The sequence below is a fragment of the Asparagus officinalis genome, chromosome 7, assembly GCF_001876935.1.
Source record: "Asparagus officinalis chromosome 7, Aspof.V1, whole genome shotgun sequence".
Lineage (NCBI taxonomy): Eukaryota > Viridiplantae > Streptophyta > Magnoliopsida > Asparagales > Asparagaceae > Asparagus > Asparagus officinalis.
In genome coordinates this window covers 50611986-50629303 of record NC_033800.1, presented here as the reverse complement: position 1 = coordinate 50629303, position 17318 = coordinate 50611986, and the positions used below count along the sequence as shown (strand labels likewise).

Sequence of the window (17318 nt, the reverse complement as noted above, 5' to 3'; positions counted from 1 at the left end):
TATTCACATGATCAGTCTTCATTTAGAATAATCAACTGATATCGGGTTATCCTGAAATATCCTATACAGGATTCTCTAGGAACTTTCCGTTTTACATAGGTTATTCTGAACGTATTATGGATAATACTTTTTCAGGAACTTCCCATTTATTGGCATCATTTGGCGGTAAGCACCGTTTGAATAGACTGTCTCTATCACGAACGGTCCTTCCCATTTAGGTTCAAATTTGCCTTTCTTCTTAGAAGTGAGAATCATAGGTCTTCGGACGGCGAGGACCAAATCTCCTTCTTTAAAACTTCATTGTCGGACCTTTTTGTCAAAAGCCCGGGAAATTCTAGCTTGATAAAACTCGATCTGTTGTTGAGCTTCCAAGCGTTTCTCATCTAACATCTCTAATTCCTCGAGGCGTTTCTGATGATGTTCTTCCGTCGTCATTCCCATTACGAGAGCGATACGGAGAGAAGGAATCTGCACTTCCCGAGTTTGTCATCCCAATCTTGTTTATTGGTTTTCACCAATTTTGCCAGAATTTTGATGATAGTCTTGTTAAAAGCTTCGGCCAATCCGTTAGCTGTACCGAGTTTGTCGTCCCAATCTCGTTTATTGGTTTTCACCAATTTTGCCAGAATTTTGATGATAGTCTTGTTAAAAGCTTCGGCCAATCCGTTAGCTGTAGGATTATAAGCAGTCGATGAAACGTCTTTAATCCCGAATTTACTACAGAACTTGATAAACGCGTTGCTGACGAATTGAGGTCCATTATCGTGCACTATTCGCCTCGGAACACCGTATCGATATATGATATGGTGTTTGATAAATTTGATCACATCACTCGTCTTCACCTCTCGGAGTGGAACTGCTTCTGCCCATTTCGAGAAGTAATCGGTGATTGCTAGAATAAAACGGTCCCCTTTGACCGAAGGCGGAAAAATAGGACCCACGATATCCATTCCCCATGTCTCGAACGGCCACGATGTCGCCGAAGGATGTAGATGTTCAGGAGGTATGTGCATATAATTTGCATGTAATTGACACGCTTGACATCGTCGGGCGTAGTCAACCGCATCCTTTACCATAGTCGGCCAATAATATCCAATTCTCCTAAGTTGGTCACAGAGTTTCGGACCGGGTTGATGTGCACCGTACGTCCCCTCATGCGCCTCTTTGAGTGCTTGTTCTGCTTCTTTGCCTGATAGACAACGGAGTAAAAGACCATTGTATGATCGTCGATACAACGTTTGCGCTGTGGCGTTGTAGTAGAATCTCGGTGCTCTTCGCCGAATCGATTCCCTTTCTTTTACATCTTCAGGCAGTATATCATGTAGGACGTAGTCGATAATAGGAAAACGCCAATCTCGAACTTCGGGTTCAACTCCTGTTGAGTATGCCTCTTTAGCATTCGAATCATAGATTAGAACAATAAGCTGGTGAGTCCTCACTGTAATCAATTGCTCTGTTTCGGGAGGTTGAGCCAAGGATACTGACAATGCTGCCAATGCGTCTGCGTATGCATTTTGGAGACGCGGAACGTACTCGATGAAAAATTCTTCAAACGAGCTTGCCATCTCGATGGCCACCTGGTGGTATGGAATCAGGTCTTGATTTCTGACTTCATACTCTCCTCGAATCTGATTAACTACCAGTTGAGAATCTCCAAAAGCTTCAAGGTATTCGACCCCCAGCTCTTTGGCAAAATTGAGTCCAATTATCAATGCATTGTACTCGCCTACGTTATTAGAACATGGTTCGATCAACGAGTATGCTCTAGGTAAGACATGCTTTCCCGGGGTAACCAAAACGACCCCCACTCCTGAGGAGATTTTAGAACATCCGGGTGCGCTCGCTATATTGGTTGATCGGGAAGCCCCATCGAAGTACAATTTCCACACTTGTTGATATGAGGTGGTATTAACTTCGTGAGTTTTATCTGGCAGATCGTCGTACAATTTGACTACATCCTTCGTAGGGTTTTCCGCCAGAAGATCGCAAATAGCACGTCCTTTAACTGATTTTTGTTGCTTGAAGTACAAGTCATATTGCGATAAGAGTAAAGCCCACCTGGCTAAACGCCAATTCATGGAAGCCGGTTGGGTCATGAATACTCGGACGGGATTTATGTTGGAAATGACATAGATTGTCTGTCCAACTAAATAATGTCGCATTTTCTGAATCGTGAATACTAAGGCAATGCATTCTTTCTCAATCATCGGGTAACGAGACTCAGCTCCTACCAATGTACGACTCAGATAATACACAGCTTGTTCGTGACCGTTATCGTTGTCTTGTGCAAGTAATGCACTTAACGAATGGCTCGTCGCTTTGACATAAATCAGAAACGGTTTGCCCGATTTCGGTGCAACGAGAATAGGTGGATTCGCCAGATATTTCTTAATATCCTCGAATGCCTTTTGGCATGCTTCATCCCAAACGTACGACATGCCTTTCTTCGCAAGTTTAGAGAACGGTTGGCATTTTCCAGACAGATTTGATATAAACCGACGGATATATGCCAATCGACCTTGCAACCCCCTGAGTTCTTTAAGATTCCTCGGTGGTTGTAATTCATGTATCGCCTTCACTTTATCAGGATCAATATGAATTCCTTTTGTGGCGACATTCCAAGAAAGGATTTAGTCGGGCTCATTTTTAGCTGATGAGTTTTCATAAGCTCGAACATTGTCTTCAGATCGTTAATGTGGTCGTTTTTATCACGACTCTTAACGACCAGGTCATCAACGTAACATTCGACGGTCTTCCGGGGGTGCTCTTGAAAGATCTTCGTCATTGCTCGTTGGTATGTAGCACCGGCATTCTTCAAACCGAATGGCATAACAGTATAACAAAAGACACCCAGGGGTGTTCTGAATGCCGTATGCTTTTCATCATCCGGGTGCATCTTGATTTGATTATACCCAGAAAATCCATCCATGAACGACATTCTTTCAAACCCGCATGTGTTGTCGATAATGACGTCCGGTCTTTGGGGCAGGCCGTATTCAGATCTCTAAAGTCGATACAGATCCTGATTTTTCCATTCTTTTTAAGGACTGGAACAATATTGGCCAACCATTCAGGATGTTGTTCTTCTCTGACAAAACCCGAATCAATCAGTTTCTTAACTTCGGTATCTATTGCCTCTATAATTTGCGGACGAAACCGTCTTTGTTGTTGTTTGACAGGTTTAACATCCGGTTTAATGTTAAGGCTGTGCATTGCTACATTTGGGTCGAGTCCAGGCATATCTTCGTAATTCCAGGCGAAAACGTCGATATACTCTTTAACGAGGGCGATTAATTCCTCTTTTTCATCTGGTGGGAGATCACCGCTAATAAATATATGTTTCGGATTAGCTTCGTCACCTATATTAACTTGGACCACTTTATCTTCTGTAGGAGGTTCTCTTTGCTCAAATCGATCACCGTATTGGATATTCATGTAATGTATCCAAGGATCTTCCCAAGTGGGTAACTAATTGTCTTCTTCTGTTGTAGATGGGTCAACCGTTACCATGTTTGACATGAGAGTTTTGAACTTTTCTCTAATGCTCACATCAGAATCCCAATTTGAAGTATCGGATGAATGTCCGCTCCTATCTATTAATTGGTTAATGATCTGTTGGCCATAATCGTCATCGGATGATGAAGCATAACTCAGACCCCTATTACGACTGTAATAGTTATCTGGTTTTCCTTTTGGTACATAGGCAGGACGGGGTAGAACCCTAATACCTTGACCAAAATAAAGACCTTCACCGAGTGAGAGGTCATAACCCTGTTTTGTCATATAACCATTCGCTTGTGAACTATACCGAGAGAAATGTCGCCCGGGTTTTTCTTCATCCGAATTGGTGTCCAAGAAAAGATCAGGAGTTGGGGATGGATTCCCTTTTCCAAAGATTATTTCTTTTTCACCCCCTGTCTTTGCGGGTAGAATCACAGTTGTTCCGACTAGATTTTAAAGATATTTTATCGTCGTGCAAGACGAGCGAAGCGGCATGTGTAGACTAGGATCGTCATACAATTCCTGCATTACATTATCAAGACAAGGCGAATACTCTAAATCATCATTTATTATTTCATCGGCAAGTTGCCAGTTACAACTTTCGTCCGACGATTCATCACCATCAAGATCGATTACAAGAGGTTCAATGTCATTTAGTACAAGACCTTCACTATAATCGAGCCTGACTTCGGTATCAGCTTCTTCTCCGCTGTCCGTACCATGGGACGATGGTTCAGTATCGGACTCAGCACCATAAAGAAGGGAGTCAGTAAAGTAATTTTCTAACCCCTTAAATGGTTGCTTATCCGCGACTACCGTCTTGACCTCCTCATTAGTGTCGACATAATTCAAACACTGATAGAGGGTGGAGGGAACTATAAGATTATCGTGGATCCATGGACGACCTAACAGTAAATTATAAGAAGTCTCCGCATCGATCACATAGCAGGTGACTTTAGACTTCAAATCTCTGAGTTGACACTTCACCCGGATTTTTCCTAACGGTCTTGACCCGCTAGTATTGAACCCATAGATAACCGTTCCTGTGGAGGCTAACTTGCTGGCGGGGATTCTGAGGTGATACATCAACCGAAGTGGCATGATGCTAACAGCGAAACCCGGATCGATTTGGATCCGGTTGACAACGCTAGAGCCAATATATCCAGTAAAATATAGAGGCCTATCATGCTTCGAATTCCTGACTTGCATATCTTCTTTGGTGAAAGCGATGCAAGGAAATTTGGTGGCTGCCAGATTGCAATGCTGCACTGATGACTCTGGCTTTTCAGGAGTTGGCTTGATCTGAGTGAGGAATACCTCAGAATCGGCCAAAGCTTCTTGTAAAGCTTCTCTGGTTTCTTTCGAGAGGCGTAACAACTCGTATAGCGTGATCCTTGCTGGGATATTAGCTAACTGAGCCATGACGTCGAAACGGTATGGAGCGTTTGAGCTTTCCGGCTTGTCTCTTCCAATCGGTCGACTAAAACGAGACTTCTTCGGAATTTGAACCTCTTTGTGTTGAGGTTCTTTCTCCTTTTGCTTAACAACTTTCTGAGGTTTTTCGGCTGCTACTGGTGGAGTTATAACTACCCCCAACTCCGTAAGAGTTTTAGCATTTGGGTCAGAGGTTTCAGGATATTTATAATGGTACTCATTCCGACTTCTTGTAGCAAAAACTTCCTGCTCTTCATCAGAAAGTGGTAAAGCTGAGATTTCTTCATCATCCTTCTCAGGAATTGCTGAGGCTCCGTAACAAGTTTTTTCTTTTCCTTTGCCTTTCACTTTCTTCTTCGACGTGGATGTCGTCCATTGCTCATCTTCAAGCAAATCCGGATGAACCCAAAGGATTTCGCCGTTGGGGTTGTGTGAGATACAAGCCCCTTCTGGCGATGTCCATGAGGGTCGTCGTTGATAGTTTGCATCTTGACCTTTGATACTGGCTCGGCTTGAAACCAGGACCGTCGTTGATAGTTTGCATCTTGACCTTTGATACTGGCTCGGCTTGAAACCAGGACAAAGGAACTGATCTGAAACTAATAGAGACCGCGTTTGCGCCTACTTTCTTCTCTTTTGGCTTCAGCGTCACGATGCCAACATCGATTAAGGTCTGTATTTTGTCTTTCAAGACATAACAAGCCTTAGTGGGATGGTGGACCCTCCTGTGATAGGCACAATACTTCGGGTCATTGGTCTTCGTTGCTTCTTCTTGGTTTGTGACCGGTGGAAGCTTGATCTTGTTATTCTCCAACAAGTATTTGAAGATGACTGGAACTTCATCATCTTTGAAAGAGTATTCCTTTGGGAATCTGGGCTCAGAATTCTTAAACTGCTTCGAAGGCTGTTGATTCTGGTTTGGCGCCAACTGGAAGGATGATTGTTGCGGTTGTTGCGGTGGCTGTTGTGACGTCTGATGTGCGTCCACAGCGGCTACAGACCCTCTTCCTCTGCCTCGAGGGCTTTTGATTATTAGCTGGCGGTAGACCTCTCTCCAAATTCTTTCTCTTGAGAAAGCGTTCAGCCTGTTCACCCCTCACCTTTAACTCCTTCCAAGTTTTAGAGGGTACAACCCCCATTACCTCTAACACATCCAATGACAAATTGTTGTGACAAGTCTGTAGGATGAACTCTTCTATGAGTGGATCGCGACAGTTTACTGTTTTGTTCTGGAACCGTTTGACAAAAACATCAACCGACTCCCCATTTATCTGCTTCTCATCCAACAATGTGCTAATAGAGACCTCCGTGTCGTCGTCGAAGAAATTGGTGATGAACAGTCCTTCCATATCTTCCCAGCTAGTGATGCTCCCAGGTTTAAGGCGTCGGTACCAATCGAAGGCAGGCCCGCGAAGGGTTCCTACGAATGACCGGACCATCAGGGCTTCATTCCCGGATATTGCGCCGAGATGCGACTTGAAATAGATCAAGTGCTGAGTGGGTGAACCCCTGCCATCAAAAGGAGTAAAGTTAATCAAATTAAAATTTGGGGGGTAAGGAATCAGGTCCCACTCCCTCGGATACGGGTATGGAATGCTCGTTTTCTTCACTTCTTGGGCAGTCATCAAAGCATTAACTTTACTTTCAAGATCGTGCATCTTCTTGTCCTCTTCTTCACTCTTTTTCAAGTAGATCTGTGGAGGCTGAGTAGATGACTTGGCCGGGCCGCTTCCGGAATTGTCTTTATCTGGAGGAGGATCGTCGAAGGTAGTCTCATCTTCTTCGTTACGTCGGCTGGACTCCGCTTTCTAGCTCGATTCCGGTTGGTGTTGCTGAACCTACAAATCTCGCATCTGTTGCATAGTCAGCTCCATCTCGGTCTTGAACTCAGCTCTAATTTCCTCGCGTTGTTTAGCCAACGCTTCCTACAGTATGTGAGCCAGTTGATCCGGCGTGATTGCGAATGATTCTCTGACTCGCCCTACGCTGGATGCTGTACTTTCTGAAGCTACAGCCGAACAAGTGTCTGACAATTCTTCGTCTGAAGATAACCCCTCGTGCATTCTCTTGTAATCTCGACGTAGGTTGGCTCTTCTTTGTAATCGCGACATTCTTTGAGAAAGACCCCACTCAACTCTCCCTCCTGGAGAGAAATCAGGGTCGTGGTTAACTGACTTTTGCTTTCCTTTGTTGGTCATGTTGATAGTGACCTCAGGGAACTCATCTTGTCAGATTACAGGTTTTTTCTTATTGAAACGCCTCATTTTGGGTCTTGACGCTTCATTGGACAATCTTTGAAATACGGAGACTCTTGTTGAATTATTTTTAGAGCAACCGCATTCCGTCAATACTGCCTTAATGAGCCTCTCGCATGCGCAATGGGACTCATCTTCTCGGACAATCCTCTTTCTTGAGTCATTCTTCTGATAGTACAGCTCATCATTATTGTGATTTGAGCAACCTATCTTTTGCCTTTGAACTTTGTTAACATGCGCAGGACGACTGGTCGTCGCCTCTGAGCGATCCAAAGTTGAATTTTTGAATCCACCCATTTGCGGGAGTGGAGTATTTATAGGTCCTAAACGAGAATGAACTGGTATTCTCTCGTTCTGGACTGGTACAATTCTAACAGGAGGGTGTTTACGACCCCCTGTATATGAAACCACTATGGGTTTATTTGCTGGGCTTGAATCTTCTTTGACTGGGGCTTTGCCTCGATCGTCAGCCGAAGGACCGAGGCGATCCGCCATAGTGATCTTGAATTTGGATAAATTTGGGCTAACCCAGGGTTTCACTGGTGATGCAGTAGATGGGCCTGGAACAGATGTTTGCGGCGTCTTCGGCATCCAAACTCTACGGTTCTTCGGTGGCTTTTCAGACAATGTCTCCTTCTTGATTCCTTGTGCTTGTTGACGAAGAGCGCGAGCACGGGCGGCCTTCGCCTGACGCTTTTGTATCCGTTCCTTAAGGGTTGAGCAAGCCCTTTTGACGAGAGTCCACTCCTCCGTCGTAAGCTGTGCAGAAATGTGATTATTTTGCCATTGAGGCAACTGATTCATTTTCTGTTTCCTCGACTCTAGGTCTGCATAGTAATGGACCACGTCGGTTTGTTGCATGGCCTTAGCCAATTGACGAGCACGGCGCTGGCGCTGTCTCTGACGAGCTCTCTTCGTCAGCACCGGTGAGCTATTGATCAACGACTCCGTAATGGGTGTAGAGTCGTTTTGAGCAGGGATGTTGCAGGCAGATTCCTTAGCGACGATCGGGCAAGAATCTTTGCCTGCGGCCTCCGTTGAAATTGCAGACTTGAAAGTTTTTTTGGAAGACGAAATCTTCCTATATTTGCGAGACGAGGAAGATTTCGCAGATGAGGACGACAAATACTCCTCAAACTTCGCCTGATCGAACTCGTATTCGATCTCTTCATTGACAACGATCTTTATCGGTTGCGACACCGCGGCCTCGGCAGCGAGGCCGCTGGCTCCCACTGTGGTCGCCAGTTTGTTTGCATCAAAAGTTGCTTCCATTGATAATTCTATTGAACTTTGGTCGTTTACAACGAATTACAATGAAAAAATTAGAAAATTACAACTCTTGAGAAACTAACACAGAAGTCGTTTATCGAATCCTGTTTTGTGGGACTTTGCCTGTGCCGGGAACACTTTGGTTCGTGGACAGCCGAATCACAGATCGTGAAGGGGTTTACTGATTCTGACTTCGTTTATCGAAGTGAGAACTTGAAACGATATCTTATCAAAGTAAGGTAGTCGTTTCTTCTTAAAATGCAAGTTCAAAGCGCAATTTCACAAGAGTTGTCACGAAAACTCAAATCTGCTCTCCTCTGCTCCTGGGATTGCCGAAAATATGCTCGACTCCTCGTCAGAAGATGACCCTCCAGGGGGGTATTTATACCTCCCCAGGGGTAAATAACTGCACAAAACTCAATACAAAACAACACCGATTATGTGCCGCGAGACAGTGTTACGTCTCGCTAGGCCAGACAGTGTTTGCTGTGCCTCGGCCCGCGAGACAGAAAAATGCCTGTCTCGAAGTGACATATCTGGCAGCTTTTTTTTTACTGTCTCCCACCGTTTCAAACTCCGTATGATTGGTGTTATTTCACGTGATTTTCGCCCCCAAACGTGTTCCCACTACCGTCGCCATGGTTAAGGAGCACGTGTTAGGGCAGTATCGAGGTTGGTTTTTTGACCCATCTTCAGACACTGTGCAGCGCCTGCGAGACAGTGTCGTTTCTTCTTAAAATGCAAGTTCAAAGCGCAATTTCACAAGAGTTGTCACGAAAACTCAAATCTGCTCTCCTCTGCTCCTGGGATTGCCGAAAATATGCTCGACTCCTCGTCAGAAGATGACCCTCCAGGGGGGTATTTATACCTCCCCAGGGGTAAATAACTGCACAAAACTCAATACAAAACAACACCGATTATGTGCCGCGAGACAGTGTTACGTCTCGCTAGGCCAGACAGTGTTTGCTGTGCCTCGGCCCGCGAGACAGAAAAATGCCTGTCTCGAAGTGACATATCTGGCAGCTTTTTTTTTACTGTCTCCCACCGTTTCAAACTCCGTATGATTGGTGTTATTTCACGTGATTTTCGCCCCCAAACGTGTTCCCACTACCGTCGCCATGGTTAAGGAGCACGTGTTAGGGCAGTATCGAGGTTGGTTTTTTGACCCATCTTCAGACACTGTGCAGCGCCTGCGAGACAGTAAAATACGCTCGCTGGTGAGATAGCACAAGTCTGTGCTCGCTGGCGAGAACAGCAAAGCGTCCTCGTGGCGAGACATGCAAAGGCTGTCGCTGGCGAGACAGTTCATCACATGTCTTGGATTTCCAAAACGATGAGGCACAATTGCTTGTGATTTTTCGAGTGACTTCCCCCCTATGTTTGGAATCTATTAGTAGTCTTTTGAACGCTACAGCTGTCGCGGGGCCCACCGGAGATGCCGGAAACTCAAAGGGATAGACAAACAGGGCATAACTCTTCTGCCTTAACTGCAGCGGGTCAATTAGGTGACCCCGCGGGTCGAGGGTCGGCATTTGAGGACCCCGCGGCTTTGGAGGTCGATTTGGGTGACACGCCAGCTTGGAGGGTCGGGATCTGGGTGACCTGCGAATTGGCCGTGGTCGGATTCGAGTGACCGCACACTGACGGGTCGGATTCAAGAGTGAGCCTACGAATTGGCGGTCTGATTCGAGTGACCGTGCCGAATTGGCGGGTCTGATTCGAGTAATCCTAACAATTGGCGGGTCGGATTCCCGAGATGACCCGCGTTTTGACGGGTCGGATTTGAGTACCTGTTTTTTCGATCTTTCGGCGCGCTCTTGAAACTTGGCCCTCCAAAACTTGTTTAGTTTTTGTGGCTTCTTTTCCACTACTTCCCTCTGCAACCTTTTGGCCTCTTGCGTAAGAATTTGCGCGTGCACAAGCAGTGCGAGACGCTTTTTGATCCGCTCTTCAAGAGTTGAACGGGTCCTTTTGACTTGTATCCATTCACTATTGGAGGAGAGGGTATTTTTCCGCTGTTGGGGCGTTTGGCGTTGCCTAATTTTCAGATCCGCCTCGTAACGGATCCCGTCAATTAACTCCAAAGCCCTAAGGAGTTGGCGCGCAATGCGTTGGCGCTACCTTTGGCAAGCTCTCTTCAATAAAGTGGGCGCGCCTTCTGTACTCAACTCCTTGATTGAGGAGGAGTTCAGATCTGCAGATCCGGACTCGTTGGAGGCCGGAAGGGCGCTGTAAGGTTCAGCTACCACAGTAACGGGGGCGTTGATCTTCCTGTGCTTGCGAGAAGCGGAGGATTTGTAGGAGGAGGATCAGAGGTATTCTTCATACTTCTGTTGGTCGAACTCGTATTCGACCACCTCTTCAACTGGGATCTTAATCGTCGGTTGCGACACGACGGCCTCGGCAGCGAGACCGTTAGCTCCCACTATGGTTGTCAGTTTGTTTACATCGAAAATTGCTGTATTCATTACAACTTCAACCGTTACAATGAAAATAAAAAGATCGTCTTTTTATAAGACTTTTACACAATGAAAACAGAAATTACAACTCTCGTCAAAACAAACGCAGGGAGTCCGTTTATCGTCTCCTGCTTGTGTGGGTGTCTTCGCCAGTGCCGGTGTTTATCCGTGGACCACCTTTGATCAGATCCGGTTGCTAAAAATTCGACAGAGCTCCTACCTCACCAAGGAGGTATTTGCTTAAAGCGCTGAAATCGACCAAGCGAAATCAGTAGCTCTTCTCGAGATTAAGACCAAGCCTAATCTCGAGGAACGGACAGGAACATGCTTCAGATCCTTCGAATTGCTCCTTCTTTATGCGGGGATTCACCGGGATCTCGATAACCCTTACTAAAATTCGTGCTCCCTTGCTCTCCAACTCGGCAGCACCTCCTCGTCTTGATAATTAACTCATCCCCGCTGAAAGGAGGCCCTAGACTTGTATTTATAGGGCTCCGGATGCGGGTTTTAGGATAAGAATGATTGATTCCTCCTTATCTTCAGTTAATAACTGATTAACCATGTTTAGAGATAGAATTTAGGCAGTTAGAAACCTCTGAAACTGAAAAGATCTCGTGAAAACCCGTCGAAACCGCCAAAAACGCGTTTTCGGGTCAAATCTGCGTGAAGGGGCGCGGGGCAGCACGATCCGACCCGCGCTTGCACGGGTCGGATGCATCCGACCCGCGCGGCCCCGTTTTGTTTACTCGCCCGTCGTGTTGACTTGTACGCTCCGCGCGAGTTGATTGACGCACGTTGATTGATGCCTGCATGTTGATTGGTGCGCGTGTATTGACCGATGCGCGTGAGCTGAATGATGCGCGCGTATTGAACGACGTGCGCGAGCTGATAGACGTACGCGAACTGATTGACGCACGCGAGTTGAATGATACGCGTGTGCTAACTGACTGTTGGGCGCGTTTGGACGCTTTGAGTTGATTGACGCGTGCGAGCCACTTGGCGTTTGCTGTTGTGGTGGTTCGTTGTCGTGTCATCAACGGTTCGCCGATTTGCTTCATGCGCTTGTCGGCGTCGGATAATCCTCTTCGACTCGGATAATAACGTTCATCGTCTTCTCTTTGTCTTGAGCTGTATTCGGGGACCTATAGGCAATTTTTGACGCCTACATAGAGTCCGACAAGATTCCAATTCCTAATTTTAGACTTTTTGAATACTATTTATTAAATTTTATCGATGCTAAAGCAGCTAAACAGACCATGGGTCAAAATAAAGTATCCTATCAATGCTAATAATGTTAGCCAGACTCAATCAAGTTTTGACCCAATCTGAATTCGGATCCTTTTCAATTAGATGACAATTGGAGAATCTCCAAGTTCTCTAATTAGTGTAAAATATTCTGAATTCATTGGATGAGATTAGGCCATGCAGGATTTCACTGTTGTGATAATGATTTTTTTTGAGACCATACTAGTTTTATCTAGCTTGCAGCCTAATCTCATTTCTTGAATGCAGAACATACGACAATAGTTGAAGGAATTGGAGACTCTTCAGTTACTACTTAATATCAGTTACTACTTAATCGGAAAGGATCCTGATCCAATGATAATATCTTGTTATTCACCGGTGAAAATGGGATGGCAGCATATTTGATATCAGTATAGTGAAAATTTTATTTTATATACTTGTTGACTAGTTTCAGTATCCATCTGTTTCGGTCTTACTACATTGACTAATTAATTAATATATACTAATTTGAAAATTACTCCTAGATATTAATCACATCCCACTAGTTTCTTAGTCAAAGGTCTTTCATTAAAAATTTTGTTCCCACATGTACGAACATTAAACTCATGGAAAATATCAGTATTAATCTTTCATTAATGCATGTTTGTATTGTCAAACTAATTAACCCCGGCCGTCTCTCACAGTTCACCTCAACATTTAATTTTCCCTACTTCAACATGCATGAGAAAGTAACCAAAGACGACGAATATAGGTCGCTAGAATAATATATCAAGATCAATGGAGCAGATGGACAATAACACGAGTGACACGACAAGGGATCGAGATGTCACTCGAGATCCGATAAGAAAAGCCGAGTTAAGGAACTAAAAAGAGATCCAAATAAAATAAAAATCCAATAACGGAGAGATTGTGTAGCTCAAACACCTAGGCGAGGACGAAGCAAATAAAACACACCAGTTTTCGAATGATGATGGCTAGGGCCGGCCTGGACAATGCATGCTCACGGTGATCTGATCATCCTGTAGACATAACACTTTCGAAGCCACTAGTTGTGCAGTTAATAACGAGGACTCAGTTTGAGGAAGGACACATTAATATATTCTTAACAAAATCACCACGTCCACACGCATCAGTCGCCCAAACAAAGAAGAAGTCCTCTCATTAACTCAATAAACCGCAACGAGAAAACTAATTAATCTCCCCATCTTCGAACCGAAACTAAGATCGACGTCGCGGAGGTAAACCACATAGATGATACTTGCAGCGACATGTGGTGTTGGATCTCAGATGCAAGTGTAGAGAGGAGGTGAATAGGATTGCCAAAGTTATTCGCCAAAAACACAGAATATGCAGCGGAAAATATATAATGAAAGTGATTAACTATAATCAAAACAAATGACAACCAATCAGGAACACACAAGAGTTTATAGTGATTTGGATAATAATTCTATATCTACTCTTTTTTTTCTCGTGAAGGAGTTTCCTCACTATGCAAAGAGTTCTCCTGAATCAAAAATCTGATTTAGTAGGCTTACAAGATAGTACTCTGGAATCTCCCAGAACCGGTCATCTAACCTGACTCTCCACAATAAGCAACACCTAGTTCTAGCTAGTCCTAACTCTCAATTCTACCCGACTTGAATATGCTGTAAAAAAAAGTTCAAAGTGAAGCCAACACAACAGTTAAAGCTCAGAATATTAGAAAGATCTTATAGCCATTTTGTTGAACAATCTATCATTCGATGAATATAAGTGTAGATCAATAAAGAATGTTGTAGAGAATCAATCCAAGGGCAACTCTCCACATTGAAATTATCTAAAGATATTATTGCTTTGCAAGAATCCGGTATACCATGACCGAAGTAAACATATCGACACCCGTTATCACTATATTCGAGAGAGCGTGGAGAACGGGAGAATCAGAGTTGAGCATGTCGCGTCAGAAGAGCAGCTAGCTGACATCTTAACTAAGCCACTCAGTCGTATGAAATTCATAGAGTTGCGAAGCAAGATTGGACTGTAGACTGTGAAGAAAAGGGAAAAACAAGATTAGGGGGGAGATTATTGCAAGTAATCTTGTTAACGTTATTTGTTTTGATTTGGTCATTTATTTGACCTATTCTCTAGATTACCTATTCTCAAGCTTACCTATTCCTTAGGAATAACGTTGCAAATAAATAGGCAAACAGGTTTGCACTTTGATATGTATAAAAAGGGGACCATCAGTACTCAATAAAAAACAGAGCTTCAAAGCAAACACTTGTAGCAACGAAGATTGAGAGACAATCTTATTCTTTTCTTGTTTACAGTGAGTTTTCTTGTAGTTCCAACTGAGTGTGTGAGAGAGTCTGAGTGAGTCCCTTGTCCAACACAACTGAGTGTGTGAGAGAGTCTGAGTGAGTCCCTTGTCCAACATTTGGTATCAGAGCGAGGTTGTATGCCAAAGATCATGCCACGAAGGTCTGAGTGAGTCCCTTGTCCAACATTTGGTATCAGAGCGAGGTTGTATGCCAAAGATCATGCCACGAAGCAGCAGCTCCGGCAGTGATGACGCTGCTACCACAGGCGCGCCGATTAACAAACTATCCGGCGTAACTCTTCACTATCCAATGCTGACCAAGATGAACTATGCTGTATGGGCTATCAAGATACGTGTCTACTTGCAAGCTCAAGGCGTCTGGGATGCCATCGAGCCTGGAACGGATGTGGAGACAAGGAAGGACAAGATGGCGCTCGCTGCCATTTATGAAGCCATCCCCGAAAAAAGCCTGCTGCTAATAGCAGAGAAGGAGACGGCGGAGAAGGCTTGGCAGACGCTCAAGACCATGTACGAAGGTGCAGATCACGTCAAGGCGGCAAAGCTCCAAACTCTCAGAAGTGAGTTTGAAATCCTCCGCATGAATGAGATGGAGGCAGTAGATGATTTCGCCGAAAAGCTGACTGCAATAGTCAGCAAGATTGCTAGTCTAGGCGACAAACTTGATGAAAGCACCGTCGTGAAGAAGCTCCTTCGTGTCGTCCCCAACAAATTCCTAACGACTGTTACGTCAATCGAGCAATTTGTTGATCTAACGACGATGACCGTGGAGGAGGCGATTGGTCGTCTCAAGACCTTCGAGGAGAGGGTCCGTGCCAGCGACGGGGATGATAATGAGCACGTCCTACTGACCTGGAAGGAGTGGAACATAAAGGAGAAGGAATCCAGTGAGGGTTCCAACTCGGGCACGTCCAAGGGGCGCGGCAAAGGCAACTGGCATGACCGGGGATGCGGGCGCGGGCAAGGCCACGACAATGGCCGTACTGAGGAAGGTCACGATGATGATCAAGACTACAAGAAGAAAATCAAATGCTACAATTGCAACTACATGGGCTGAGGAAGGTCACGATGATGATCAAGACTACAAGAAGAAAATCAAATGCTACAATTGCAACTACATGGGGCATTATGCCTCAGAATGCCGATCAAGACTACAAGAAGAAAATCAAATGCTACAATTGCAACTACATGGGGCATTATGCCTCAGAATGCCGATTCAAGAAGAAAGACGAACGAGTTCATTTAGCCGAGAAGGATGACGATGAGCCAACTTTGCTGGTAGCACAAACCTGCGCACTAGTGCAAGCCACCAAGGAGCCAAACGTCCAGGTGATGCTCAATGAGGAACGTGTGGTTCCAGATTTGGGAGGTGAAACAAGGTATGTGAGTGATTCTTGGTTTCTAGATACCGGTGCAAGCAATCACATGACAGGAAACAAGGAAAAGTTCACAGAGTTGGACAAGTCTGTGGGAGGCACTGTTAGGTTTGGAGATGGCTCTATGGTTGAGATCCAAGGACGTGGCACCATTCTTTTCAAGTGCAAAAATTATGAACACCGCATTCTTACGGACGTCTACTACATACCACGACTGCGGAGCAACATTGTCAGTCTCGGCCAGTTGGAGGAGAACGGGTGCCGTGTGGTACTCGAAGACAATCACCTATGCATCTTTGATCATAGCAAGAAGCTGCTAGCCAAGGCCAGGAGGTCCAGAAACCGACTCTATATTCTTAATCTAAATATTGTCGAACCAGTACGCCTACTGACAAGCATAAAGGAAGATGCTTGGTTATGGCATGCACGCTATGGCCACCTGAATTTCCAAGCACTCCGAAATCTAGCTAACAAAGCCATGGTAGTGGGGTTGCCACACCTGGATCACATTGATCAAGTGTGTGATGGCTGCCTTGTTGGTAAACAACGCCGTGCACCTTTCCCTCTTGAAGCAAGCTACCGAACAAATAGACCTCTAGAGCTGACTCATGGTGACTTGTGTGGGTCAATTTCACCGCCAACAGCATGAGGTAACAGATATTTTCTTCTATTAGTTGATGATTTCAGCAGGTATATGTGGATCTCATTGCTAAAAACAAAAGATGAGGCACTGGAGGACCTTAAAAAATCAAGACGGCAGCTGAAACGGAGGTGGAATTGAAGCTCAAATCCCTCCTGACTGACAGGGGGGTGAGTTCACGTCAAAAGAGGTTGAAGTTTTTTGTGACAAGCATGGAATCAAGCATTTCCTCACCACACCATACTCGCCCTAGCAAAACGGCGTAGTTGAGCGAAGAAATCAAACAGTGGTGGCAATGGCACGGAGCCTGTTGAAGAGCAAGAACATGCCTGGCTGTTTCTGGGGTGAGGCAGTGACCATGGCGGTTTATCTATTGAATCGTGCACCAACTAAAAGCGTTGTTGGGAAAATGCCCTACAAAGTTTGGTTTCAAAGGAATCCCAAGGTGCATCACTTAAGACTATTCGGTTGCCTCACCCATGTCAAGACAGTGAGTCCATTCCCCAAGAAGCTTGCAGACCGAAGCATGCCCATGGTGTTGCTAGGATATCAACAGGGTTCCAAAGCCTACCGCGTGTATAATCCGGTAACAAAGAAGATTCATGTAACACGAGATGTCGTGTTCCAAGAAGACAAGCAATGGGATTGGAACCTAGTACCAAGCAAAGATGCAAGGAGAGAAGGCAATGTCTTCACAATTGAGAATTTTTCTCCTCAACCTGCTACAGGAACACAGGAAGGTGGCGAGGAGTCAGAACCGGGCACACCACAGGTGGTTGTGGTACCAGCTGGGGAGGGAGTGCACGGAGCCGCACTCGCAGG

The 17318-nt window shown here is 45.1% G+C and overlaps 1 protein-coding gene across 1 annotated transcript; it reads left to right on the top strand.

Moving 5' to 3' along the window:
* Positions 14683-15537, top strand: LOC109847124. Its single transcript, XM_020416370.1, has one exon. It carries the CDS (start codon positions 14683-14685, stop codon positions 15535-15537), a length of 855 nt encoding a protein of 284 aa, XP_020271959.1.